The sequence below is a fragment of the Tiliqua scincoides genome, chromosome 4 (genome assembly GCF_035046505.1).
Source record: "Tiliqua scincoides isolate rTilSci1 chromosome 4, rTilSci1.hap2, whole genome shotgun sequence".
NCBI classification, from domain to species: domain Eukaryota; kingdom Metazoa; phylum Chordata; class Lepidosauria; order Squamata; family Scincidae; genus Tiliqua; species Tiliqua scincoides.
This window is the reverse complement of record NC_089824.1, coordinates 145,697,844-145,710,806: the sequence shown is the minus strand read 5'-3', so window position 1 is coordinate 145,710,806 and position 12,963 is coordinate 145,697,844. Positions and strand designations below refer to the sequence as shown.

The 12,963-nt window shown below is 40.4% G+C and overlaps 1 protein-coding gene across 1 annotated transcript; it reads left to right on the top strand.

Moving 5' to 3' along the window:
* Window positions 1–12,413, top strand: FPGT (fucose-1-phosphate guanylyltransferase). Its single transcript, XM_066623521.1, has 4 exons — window positions 1–104; window positions 3,857–4,024; window positions 6,185–6,277; window positions 9,680–12,413. Exons 1-4 carry the CDS (start codon window positions 14–16, stop codon window positions 11,116–11,118), a joined length of 1,791 nt encoding a protein of 596 aa, XP_066479618.1. The 5' UTR covers window positions 1–13; the 3' UTR covers window positions 11,119–12,413.
* The last annotated feature ends 550 nt before the right edge of the window (window positions 12,414–12,963 follow it).

Genomic DNA, 12,963 nt, shown 5'->3' with positions numbered 1-12,963 from the left:
CGCGCGCGCCGCAATGCAAAAGGCGATGCAGTCGGAAGCGCAGCCGGAGATCTTGTTGCAACGCGCCACTGGAGAGAGGCTGGAGAGGTTCGCCCGGCTGAGAGGTGCAGTTGGGCTGCGCTGCTGAGCCGCAGGGAGGGGGCTAAGCTGGGACCGTGGCTGCCCCTGCGCTTGTTCTGGCACCCCCTGCAAGGCGTGGCAAGGGCGGGTCGTGGGAAGCAACTCACTGGGGCTGCAAGCCTTGCCACACTTTCCTGGGAGTAAGCCCCACTGACTATAATGGGATGCACTTCTGAGTAGACACGCACAGGGATGGGCTCCGAAGCTACAATCTTATCCACACTTTCCTGGGAGTAAGCCCCATTTACTATAATGGGACTTGCTTCTGAGTAGACATGCATAGGATTGGGCTCTGAGGCTGCAATCCTGTCCACACTTTCCTGGGAGGGAGCCCCGTTGACTATAATGGGATGCACTTCTGAGTAGACATGCTCTAGCTCCGTGTGTTTAGTCCTGGGGCAGCCATAAGGGAAGGCTGTGACTTTGTGAAGTGCACACAGCACTTACTACTGAGCATGCTCGACTAACAGTGGCGCATGCTCACTAGCAGCACCCAACTCCCTGTACCTTGCATTGTGCCAACTCTTGGAATTAGATTTCAGTCCCTTGCAGAAAATTTGCTCACAGGGGGTGGGTGGGCGGGCAGGAGAGGATCAAGACTGTGTCATTGTGTTGTTGGACACTTAATGGAGAGCTGGATTTTGAGGAAGGAAAATACTACAGTATTTATAGTGAACAGTGGAAAAGTTCCAGATCTAAGGATCTAGAATGCTAAGTAACTACTCTTAGAGTGCTTGTCCTAACCCTGCCATACCAGTTGTCACCCCAAAACATGCAATGGAATTGTGTGATCTCACTGCAATGAAACAGAATGTAAGTGCTCAAAACAGCCGGCATAATATCAGCCACCTCTTTCCTCTAAAGCAGTGGTTCCCAACATTTTTTCACTTGTGTGCCCCTTGGCAGCCCATTTCCATGAATTGTACCCCTCATATTAGCCCCGCAAGGCATTCTAGCACAGACCTGCCTTTTCCCTCCAATATTCAATTCTTTTTCAAGTACATCATCTTAACAGAAAGTATATTTGGGAGACTGTGCATCCCCCCATGTCTTACATCATAGAAAAAAGTGGGGTTGGAAAGTTAAAGGTCTTGGCAAGTATTTTTTGGGGTACACATACTCCAGGCTGAGAACCACTGTTCTAAAGAGCACATTCTCCACGGGGGGGGGGGGGGGGTTGTAGGGTGAAATTACTTCTTAATTGCAATCAGATCCTGAAAACTTATCATCTTAACAGAAAGTGTATTTGGGAGACTGTGCACCCCCCATGTCTTACGTCATAGAAAAAAGTGGGGTTGGAAAGTTAATGAATTATTCCAAATAATTGTTATGGACAGAGTGTAGTTCATAAGAAATTGACAGCCACTAATAATCCATGTACCAAAAAATTGATGGGATGCTGTCTTTGTCAGGTAGGTCAGAAGTAGGATTAACTTTTTGCCTGAGAAGAAGAGTCATGCCTCTTTGCTACAGTTTTTTTTTTAAGTTTTTGCTCATGTGTGGAGGGAGCAGTTAATTCTTAAACTGCAAAGTTTCCAGATAAACATTAAACTTTTTTGGGGGGAGGGGGGCTGCTACAGAGACAAGAAACTCAACTTCTTCCTCCAGGCAACTTGCTGTTCCTACTCCTGTGAGTAACTGGGGCTTTTACTCTGGTATTTGCAGCCCTACCAGCTTTCCCAGTCTCTTTGAATAGTGCCAGCCTCAGGTTACAACCTTTCCTCTTGCACGGAAATTGCTATCCTTTCAAAAGTAAGTGAGTCTACAATACTATGCACACATCTGAAAGGAAGCCCCTTTGAACATCAAACAAGTAGAGGATGTAAACCCCCCCCCCCGCCTTCCAAATACATTTTTCCACCAAATACCTGATCTTGATGGGAAATTATAGTTTTTCCAAGGGTAATCAACAATTTGTAGATACAGGCTAACCACACTTTGGTTGAACAAAATAGGACTTACTTCTGAGTAGTCCTGGCTAGGACTGTGCCCACAGTCACTCAACTTTTCTGCAGACTGAACTTCAGCAATCATAAATATTAGTGGTATGTAAAAGTTCTATTTAACTTGTCTATTTCACCCAAAGCCTCTTCCAAAGTACTCTTTAGTGCACACAAAAATAGTTAAAACATGAATTTGATCCAGCTACTTTGACTAAACCAAATACTTTACTTTCAAAGATTCCTTGGCAGCATATCAAAAGACTTCACCCTTGTACTATATGTTAATTAAATAACTGCCACCACCTGACTGTGTAATCATTACTGTGGAATAGGATTCTCAATGCACTCATAAGCTTGATTTGAAAAAATGACAAAATCTATCTTTTTACAACTCTTCAACCATCCTGATTATGATAGGTTATAGTTAAGTGTCATTCAGGAGTAACTAATCTGTGTTGGGTGATTGTCAGTGCTCACTGGTAAAACAAAACAGAGTAAAAAGTAGTCTCCAGAGGATATAGATCTTTCTGGATCCTGGGATTTTCCCTCCATTCCACATGCCAAAATGCTTGCTTATATAACATATCTGATTGCTCTGATGGTTAGAGGTTTTGTTTTGTTCTATTTTTCTGCAATGTCAGCAAGCGTCATGCGAAAGTTACATTAAAAGAGTATCATGAATGTGATACATATCACCCATTGGAGATTTTGAAAGCATGTGTTAACACAAGAGCTATTATCTAAACAGTCTCATTTTGTATGCTTGTTGTTTTGTATGTTGTTCCCTTTGGAGATGTTTACAGAATGGTTTAGGAGTCTAATGGGAAGGAAATGTTGTTAGTAATTTGGGGTAAGGGATGAGTTCCATGGTACATGTCTCTGGATTGTAAGTATAGAACTGATTTACTACCCAATCCTATACTGCAGGGGTATTCAGACTGGGGCATCGTGACACCCCAGCCTGAGGACCCTGGCCTCTGCCCCCTTAAGGGGCATCTGATAATTATAGTTATCGGTTTTGTAGGCTGCCTTGAGCACAGTTGGAAAGGCAGGTTAAGTCTTTAAAACAAATACACATTAACATGCCAAAGTTTATTAATTTTAATTCACCTTTCCCAGCACAGCGGCGCACCCAAGGTGGCTTACAAACATAAAATATATTACTGTGAAAATATTGTATTATGTTATTACCCAGGTAAATGTGGATAGGATTGCTCCTTGCACAGCATGTGATTGTAACATGTCATTTGTGCAATTGTAAAGAATTACAGGTACATGGCTAAAATAACTACACACCTTCCTCTTGTCTTAGCAATAGCAACAGTTTTCCTGCAACAGCACGTAGAATATTTCCACTCATAGGTACAAGTGCTTTATCAAAGACAGAAAGGTGTGAAGTTACAGGAAGCATGGAAGTGCCAGCATATGTGGCCAAGTTTCAGATAACAAATGGACGTGACTACATGTGGCGTGAACATCAAGTGATTGGGCAAAGAGTAGTAGCTTATTGCAACTTATAGTCAAAACTTTTACAGAGGCTTGGGGGGGGGGTGCTAACTGACCGGAAGTTGCATGTAGTAGGGATAGTAGAGAAGGATGTTGGAACCTGACAAGCTACAGGCTCCATTCAGATAGGTAAGAAGTAGAGACCAAGTTCGAAAGCTCCCGGACTGGGCAAGGAGGGGGAATGTTAGGAAACATTTTGTTATCCTTCACAGAATGCTCAAGCTCTAACCCAAGTAGCTTTTCTGCCAGCTGCATCTCTTGTAACAAAATGTTTTATTTTCAAACAGGTAAAACTGTAGAGCCTGGAGAATTTTGGGATGTTGTTGTAATAACAGCAGTTGATAAAAACCAAGAAGTTGCATACCAGAAACAACTGTCCGAAAAACTGAAGAGAAAGGAACTTCCTCTTGGGGTTCATTACCATGTTTTTGTGGATCCTCCTGGACCAAAAATTGGTGAGTCCTTTCCCAGCATTTCCTATTAATATTATAATATTGAAACCAAAGTTTGTTGCAGTATAGAAAACAAATTAAAAGGATAATCAATTCTGACAGAAACTCAAGCACCAAGTTAGCAGCCCTATGCTTGTTTACTTGAAAGTAAATTTAAAAAATGCTCAACTTGACTAGAGCACGCCTCTAACCTTTCAGTCATCTGGTGAGCAGGAACTCAGCCAGTTTGTGATTTAAATATTCAGTATAATTTTATTAATTTTCAGACAGATAAAATGGTTCTCCTTCTGGTGCATATTATGACAGCTGTATCTCTTTCACTGAAAGATTTCCAGAATGCCATTAGAAGCTGAATTATATTAATTAAACCTCCAAAAATATGTTCAAATACTATTATTATGCTTCTTTTGATTCAAATGTGTAACTCCCATCAGTATTAATGAGTTAGATGTTCTTTTGGATGACATACCGGTTGAATAGATCCATTAAGGTTTATCTAGTTTAAGTAGTATTCTTGGTGCGTTCTCATAAGATTTTATGGTGCCCTGGATTCTAAGACTATTAGAATTATTGAACATTACAAGGAGAGGAGAAAGAACTAGATGTGGGACTGCTGTTTTTGATTGCAACCCCGTGATTGGCATCTCTTCTAAGTTTTGCCCTAAGAAACGGACATGCACATGTCAGCAAAAGCAACCCTTGTATTTTTCACACTCTGTAACCCAGACTAATTTCAAATTTTTTGAAACTTTGAAAAAATTTCAGAGAAGAAAAAGTCATAATCCAGAGGCATTTCCACCCAAGCAACAAAAGCCTTCCCACAGTCAGCCAATGAATAGTAAACAGCACCTGTTTTGTCGGGCTCTAGATTTCAATCACAGTGGTCTGTGTTTTGGGAAATATAAATGTTACTGTGTCACTTAGATATGACTTGTAAAATTTTTCTGTAAAGCGGTATATTTAAATTCACATTTAAAATCAATGTGTGGCGGCAGTAAAGAAGGCCAATTCTATGCTTGGGATCATTAGAAAAGGTATTGAGAACAAAACGGCTAATATTATAATGCCGTTGTACAAATCGATGGTAAGGCCACACCTGGAGTGTTGTGTCTAGTTCTGGTCGCCGCATCTCAAAAAAGACATAGTGAAAATGGAAAAGGTGCAAAAGAGAGCGACTAAGATGATTACGGGGCTGGGGCACCTTCCTTATGAGAAAAGGCTACAGTGTTTGGGCCTCTTCAGCCTAGAAAATAGGCGCCTGAAGGGGGACATGATTGAGACATACAAAATCATGTAGGGGATGGACAGAGTGGATAGAGAGATGCTCTTTACACTCTCACATAACACCAGAACCAGGGGACATCCACTAAAATTGAACAGGCAAAATAAAATATTTCTTTACTCAGCGTGTGGTTGGTCTGTGGAACTCCTTGCCACAGGATGTGGTGATGGCATCTGGCCTGGATGCCTTTAAAAGGGGATTGGACAAGTTTCTGGAGGAAAAATCCATTACAGGTTACAAGCCATGATGTGTACCTACAACCTCCTGATTTTAGAAATGGGCTATGTCAGAATGCCAGATGCAAGGGAGGGCACCAGGATGAGGTCTCTTGTTATCTGGTGTGCTCCCTGGGGCATTTGGTGGGCCACTGTGAGATACAGGAAGCTGGACTAGATGAGCCTATGACCTGATCCAGTGGGGCTGTTCTTATGTTCTTGTGTACTGACATCTAAAACTTTTCATTTACATAAATGGGACAGCAGATCTTAAATCAGACTGATATATTAGCAAATATGAGCTTGTGTGAGCTCTTTGAATTTTTCTATTCCACCATTCTTCCAAGGAGCTAAGGATTATCCTATAAACTTTTGAGACTGGCTGAGGTCTTGGACTAAGACTTTCCCAAGGTCCCCAAGCTTCATGCTTGAGTAAGAATCCGAACTGGTACAGTTCCAAAAGAGAACTGGTAAGAACTGGTAAGAACTGGTAAGTTCCAAAACTGGAACTAGTAAGCTTCCAAAAGAGAGATGTTTCTCATTAACCCCATCATAAGCCAGCTCAGTTCATTGGTCTCTACCTGCAAATGAATGAACTGAATCTCCATGTGTATGAATCCTCTGTTATTCTCTCTAAATTAATGTATGTGTTGAAATGTTTTGTAGGAAATGGCGGATCAACACTTCATGTCCTTCAGTGCTTGGAAGAACATTATGGTGATAAATGGGATTCCTTTACTGTCCTATTAATTCATTCTGGTAATTTTTTTCTTTTAAATTGCACTTCACTTGCAGTGAAGGTGAATTGAGGGTTTTGCCTGCTATAAAATTAAACTAAAATTGTATTGGCTTATTTAGGTCACATCATCCCCAGCATGATATCCTCTATGATCATACTGTCCTTTAAAATCCTTGATGTTCAGGGAGTATAAAACATAGCATGATCAGTATCTGCATCCAAAAACATTTCACTCCTCTTTAATTCCACTAAAATTAGAGACAGTTTGCAGTTTCCTTGTGATATATAGTGCTAGACTCACAAATGCTGTATGACCCTGCATGCAGAGTAAATTTCAATATTCCATGAACCAGTTATTACAGTGCCAAACTTCTGACACGTGTTGTGTTGGCATCCTTCAGTCTTGGAAAATTATGGTGTCACGCTCTGAATGGTAGTTCTGGAACAGAGTGTCCTCTCCAGTGCGCGAAGCCTGGGTAAAGCAGGTATGGAGGATAGACTGTTACCCTTGCAGCAAATCCCCCCTCTCCACGTTGCTGAAATGGTCCAATGGAAAGGCAGAGGCCAATACGGTTGGTTCCAGCGGCGTCGCAGGAGTTGCCAGAACGTGACTGTGTTCAGCCATGAACTGCCTCAGGGACTCCGGCTCCGAATTTTGCCTCGAGGTTGACTCCTGAAGCCTTTCCATAACTGGATGTAGCCACAAGACAGTGGAGGTTTGGGATCAGAGTTTTCCTTCTCTTAGATGAGCTGCCTTCCCAGGCTGACGAGTCCCATCTACCCGGTGACACGTGATGAGTTACACATTTAATAGCACCCACTTCATATGGGCTTGCTCTGCATCTAAGCATGCAATGAAACTTCCACTTTGTTGGTTATTTTCTTCACATACTGAAAGTTTACTATTTTCCCCTATGGTTAAGGCCAGGTAGAGTTATACCAATTGGTTCCCATGCTCTTTAATTTGGAGACTGACTTCTCATCATTAAACAAATAGCACATTGCCATTTGCTTTCTGAGTAATATGTCTTCATGCAAAATTTATTAGGCTTTGAAAGTTAGAAAAATCTGTTACATCTTTTCATCTCTGAATTACCCAAATCTAATTTGGCTAAATTATTATTTTTCTCACTGTATCCCTGTGGAAGACAATATCTATAATACTTTATATAAATAGCACTTTGGCTTTGTGCTAATTTTAAATTGTCCTATTTAGGGTTCCCAATAAAGGAGATGATTTTTTAATATAAGGTTGTATCTGATGGAGAAGTCTCCATCTGTTCACTTTCTCTGAATACAAATTTTACTTGGGATAAATAATTAAACAGAAAGGAACTAAGTAAGACAACAGAAAGCAGATTTACAGTATATAATGTTAATATTTAGACATTATCAAGAGTTAAAGAAGAATCCTATAATTGAATAGTCAGTGGGTGAACTGCTACACAGACTGGGGAAAATTCTTTTCAAGCAGAGTGTACATAATCCATGGCTCTTGTATTATCTAACCAGAGATTTGTGTCGTCTACTTCATACATGTGCATACATAAAATAAGCTTTGTAATATTTTAACCCAATAAAATACTTATTGCTGCTTCCCCCTTTTAATGCAGCTGTTGGGAAGACTAATATTCTAGCAACAGAATACCTTCCAGTGGTTGCATTTACCTCCAGCCATGGATCTTCTTCCTGCCGGCACAGGATCTGGTGCCTGACTGACACAGGACCAGTGCGTCCTGCTCACCAGTTGCCATAAATGTGCTTTATGACAGGTTTACAGCACCGGCACTGGGCCAGATTAGTCTCAGGCCCTTACACAGAAGCAGAAGACCTCTTGTCCTTGTTAAAGAAATGCAAGGTCCATTTCTGATGTGATCCTGTCATACTCATTTTCAATCATTTTATTTAGTTAGCTATTAAGGACACAATCCTAACCCACTTTCCAGCACTGATCTAAGGGCAATGCAACTCCAAGGTAAGGAAATAAACATTCCCTTACTTTGAGGAGGCCTCTGTGAGTGCCACCCAGCTGCGGGATGCAGCACATGTCTCATTGGTACAGCTATGCCAGTGCTGGAAACTGGGTTAGGATTTGGGCCTAAGTTACCTTATGTGTTATAAACTGTAGTTTCTTATAAGCTATTAGTTTAATTTAGTGGAACTGATGTTAAAGCATCCCCCTCAGAAACCAAAAAATCACACTCTCTCACAATTTAAAGGAAACGCTGAGCAAAAGAGATAAGAGTTCCTAGAGCTATATGTGTGTATAACGCAGGAAAAGCCCTCCCCACCCCCACCCCCGACTCAAGGAGTAAGTTTCTCAGACAATGAGGGAGAGGGAATGTTGAGATCCTGTTACTCCATGTCTTTAGAGACATGTCTCCATGTCTATGTATGGTTGACCCTATTGAATATGTATATGTAGCCCTCCTTGCTCAGGGAATCAGTGTATAGTTTTGTGATCTGATTGAGCCATTGTACAACTTCATATCTGGCATGAAACCAGTTTTTTCTGTATTGGTGCATATGTAAAAGAAATTGGTTGTGGAAGAGGTATATATGTTTTGAACCCCTTTGTCCTGCATGCTTACTTACTCTCCATTCCTGTCTCAGGTCACTGTTCCAGTCGTGCCTACTCAGAAGTAGGTCCCATTATAGTAAATGGGGCTTGCTCCTGTGTGGGTATGAGAAAGGCTCCAGTCTGGGCCAGAAATGTTGAGTAACTTGTGACAAAACAATAATAAAATGTTTTTAATAAAATAAGAAATTGCTGAAACAAATGCAGTCAAGCCTGGAAAGCCTTCAATTAGCTGAAAAAGAACCCTGAGAGAAAATTTTAACTTTTTCTCATATCCTCTACAAAGAAGGGATTTTTGTTTTCCCTCTCCAGGTTCCCTGATCATTCAGAGATTGAATACACTGGAAAGGACATTTTCTCTCAGTTCTTACATGATGAATGTTCTAGAGATTTTCAAATTATGCTAAGATGTGGCGTTACCAAGTAAAAGTTCACAAGACCATTTCATAACCAAAAATTGTGGAGAAAAAAGTGAGGGGGGTGGGGGAGGAAAGTTACTTTGCAGTGACTTTTGCTCCTTAACATTTTGTTATGAGAATTGGTCTTAGGTGAGGTCCTCTAAGGTGTGCATATATTTTATTTATTTAAAAACATTCCTATCCCTTCTTTTCTTCCTGTAACTGGGGTGCCCAAGGCAGCTTACAACAAATACATTAAAAACCGCAATACATATGTTTAAAATGTAAATACAATAAAAATAGAAAAGTCGCAAATAAAACATTCACAGCAATGAAAGTAGTACACACAGTGTAACCAGATTCTTCACAGAAGCCAGTAATATAATATATGCACGAACATGTGTGTTGCTTGTAACAAATCCTTTTCTTGTTTGTGTTTTGTAAAGGTGGATATAGTCAACGTTTACCAAATGCAAGTGCCCTGGGAAAAATTTTCACAGCCCTGCCTTTTGGGGATCCAGTATACCAGATGATGGATTTAAAATTGGCGATGTACATTGATTTTCCCACTCACATGAACTCGGGTATTTTGATTACATGCGCTGATGATATTGAATTGTACAATATTGGACCAACAGAATTCATCAGGTTTGATCAGCCTGGATTTACTGCATTAGCTCATCCTTCCAGTTTGGCCATTGGTACTACTCATGGTGTGTTTGTGTTGGATCCATCATCACATTCAATAGAACGAGAACTTGAATATGGATCTTGTCATCGTTTCCTGCATAAACCTAGCATTGAGACAATGCGTCAGGCTGGAGCAGTGCATGAATGGTATGATCGCCAGCTGTGTCCTTCTGAAGGGGACTCAACAAGGAGCACTGAGTATGTGTACACAGATAGTTTATTTTACATTGATCACCCCACTGCAGCACTACTCCTGAAATTTTATAAACAGATGGGCACACTATGCTGTGAAATAGATGCCTATGGTGATTTTCTCCAAGCACTAGGTCCTGGAGCAACACAAGACTATGCAAAAAACACAGAAAATGTCACCAAAAAAGAATTGGGACTAGTGGAAATAAGGGAGAAGATATTTTCTCTTCTAAAAGGACTTCCTCTCAATGTTGTACTCTTAAATAATTCTAAATTCTATCACATTGGCACTACTCGTGAGTACTTGTTTCATTTCACTAATGATAGAAATCTGAAATTGGAAATGGGCTTGCTGCCAAATGTTTTTAGCATCTGTCAAAACCATGCAGAAGATCTGGGTGAATCAGCATGTATCATTCACAGTGTACTTAGTTCAAGGTGTTCTGTAGCACCAGGCTCAGTAGTTGAGTACTCTAGGCTAGGGCCCGAAGTTACAGTGGGAACGAACAGTATTGTCAGTGGTTGTTGTATCAGTACAAAAGTAGATGTACCATCAAATGCTTTCATAACTACACTGAGCATGAGGATTGATGGCAAAGTAGCGTATGCGAGTGTGGTGTTTGGTATAGAAGACAACTTGAAGAAGAAGGTGGCAGCTTTGTCAGAGGCACACTTCCTACATTTTTTTGGAGTCAGCATTGGACAGTGCTTGGAGCTGTGGGGCCTACGAGTTTCAGAGCAGCTCTTTTCTGGTGATAAGACATGCCTGAGTTTATGGACCGTTCGAATTTTCCCTGTTTGCTCCTCTTTAAGTGAGTCAGTGCAAGTGTCATTAGGGATTTTAAACTCTGTGCAGAACAAGTCACCTTTTAAATTGAACGGTTTTAAGCTCTTGTCTGTTGAAGAAATACTTCACTCCAAAGATGTAGAAGACATGTTGAAGTTCAGGCAGCAGCTTTATGAAGAAATCAGTCTGCAGAAGCAGAAAGAGAAAGAAATCTGATTTGCAAAAGTGTTACGGAAGTGGTATTTTTTCTGCCACACTTTAATTTGAAGAGGTCTGATTGCTTTCAGGCTTGCAGAAACCCAGAAGCAAGCAGTACACACAGTTTTTGTGTTTCATTGAAGTAGAAATAATGAAAGTGCATTAACAGTGTTATTGTAGCATAACATTAATAATGCCAAAAATGCAGATAAACTAGTCTTTTGATAAAAAAAATTAATGAAATATTTCAAATCTATAAAAACACAGGGGCAAACTTTCTTGGCTGTTCATTATTATTATGATGTTTTCAATTTTTATTAATTCACGTGGGAATGGAACATTAATTGTATGTTTGATTGAAAACCACTTAAAAATTTTTTAGAGAAAAATGTTACCTCTTGCAGCATTTCCACCTTCTCAGGGTTGGTTTTTATGTAGGCAAAACTGTTGTGCACTTGAATGTGTCTGTTGAAAGCGTTGAAAATTTTGACATCAGAGTAAAAGAGGATGTTGTTTACAATATCTTTCTATGTTGCATTGACATTCCCAACTCCAACTCTATACCTGTTTTCCAAGGAGGTGGGAAGCCAAATGTAATACAACATGTGAAACAAGGACTCTCAAAACAGTTTGTTTTTCTAATGTTTACTTCATCTCAATGTTATTAATATTGATTCCAAAATTGAAAGATTGCAAGAAGTCTTCTCTTCATTTCAAGAAGTGGTAATATTAATTTGAGTATGTTCATTTGCACAGTACTTGGATGTTCATTAAAATGCCTTACCCTGGTCACACCAGATACATCCCGGTACTTTGACATCCCAATTAAGGAATGATTTATCCAAACATCCTTACCTATTGCATTCTTTATATCTTTTACACTCTCGTTGAAGATGGCTATGAGACACAGTCTTAAGCAGGTTTACTCAGAAGTGAGATCTTCAGAATTCAGTAGGACTTACTTCCTAATAACTGGGCATAGGATTGCAGCGTTAGGTCCCAATCCTATCCAACTTTCCAGCACTGATGCAGCTGCAATGCAGTCCCAAGGTAAGGGAACAAACATTCCATTACCGTAAAGAGGTATTGGCACTGGAATGTTGGATAGATTGGGTCCTTGTTGGCCAAAGGCTGTGACCTGTTTTCATTATGGTTGACTTATTGGACTTTTATCCATTGTAATGCTGTTGCTTTGTGATAAGTTTTTGTATTATGTTTTTAGTTTGGTACTGATTTCAAAATTCCTCTGTAAACTACCCTAGACATCTGCCTGATGGAAAGTTTGGAAGAAATCCTGTAACCAAATAAATAAAATTCCTCCTTGATCAAAGAAAATGTGTGTTTTATCTTTTGCATGTATGTATAGTTCTTTTCTACTGATCTTTTTTGAAAGTTGTAAAAGGTTGTAAAAAGACCAAACAGTATGTTGCTGTGTTGTGCATTATTGGCCACCGATGAGATTCTGAACAAAAAGGAAAAGAAACGTGGATACTCTTAGGCTGCAATCTTAAATATACTTGTGTTTGAAATTTCATCAATTATAGGATTTATTTTCAAGTAAATGAGTTTAGGATGGCAAATCTTGTGAGCCACCACTTCAGTTAATTCACTGACAGCTCAGTCCTAACCCACGCTGAAACAGGGAGTTTGGCTGGCCTGCCCCGTATCCAGAGTGGGTTTGGTGCTCCAGGGCTGGATCTGGCAGGAGCAGGGCAGTGTGTGTCCTTCCGCCAATGCGGCCTGATCCCAAGTTGTTGCAGGACTGCCTTATGGCACTTTTGTGACAATGGGAGGCCAGCTCAAGGGACTTGTGGCCCAAACCAAATTAACTCCTTCAGCACCAATGCAATCAAGTCAACAGGG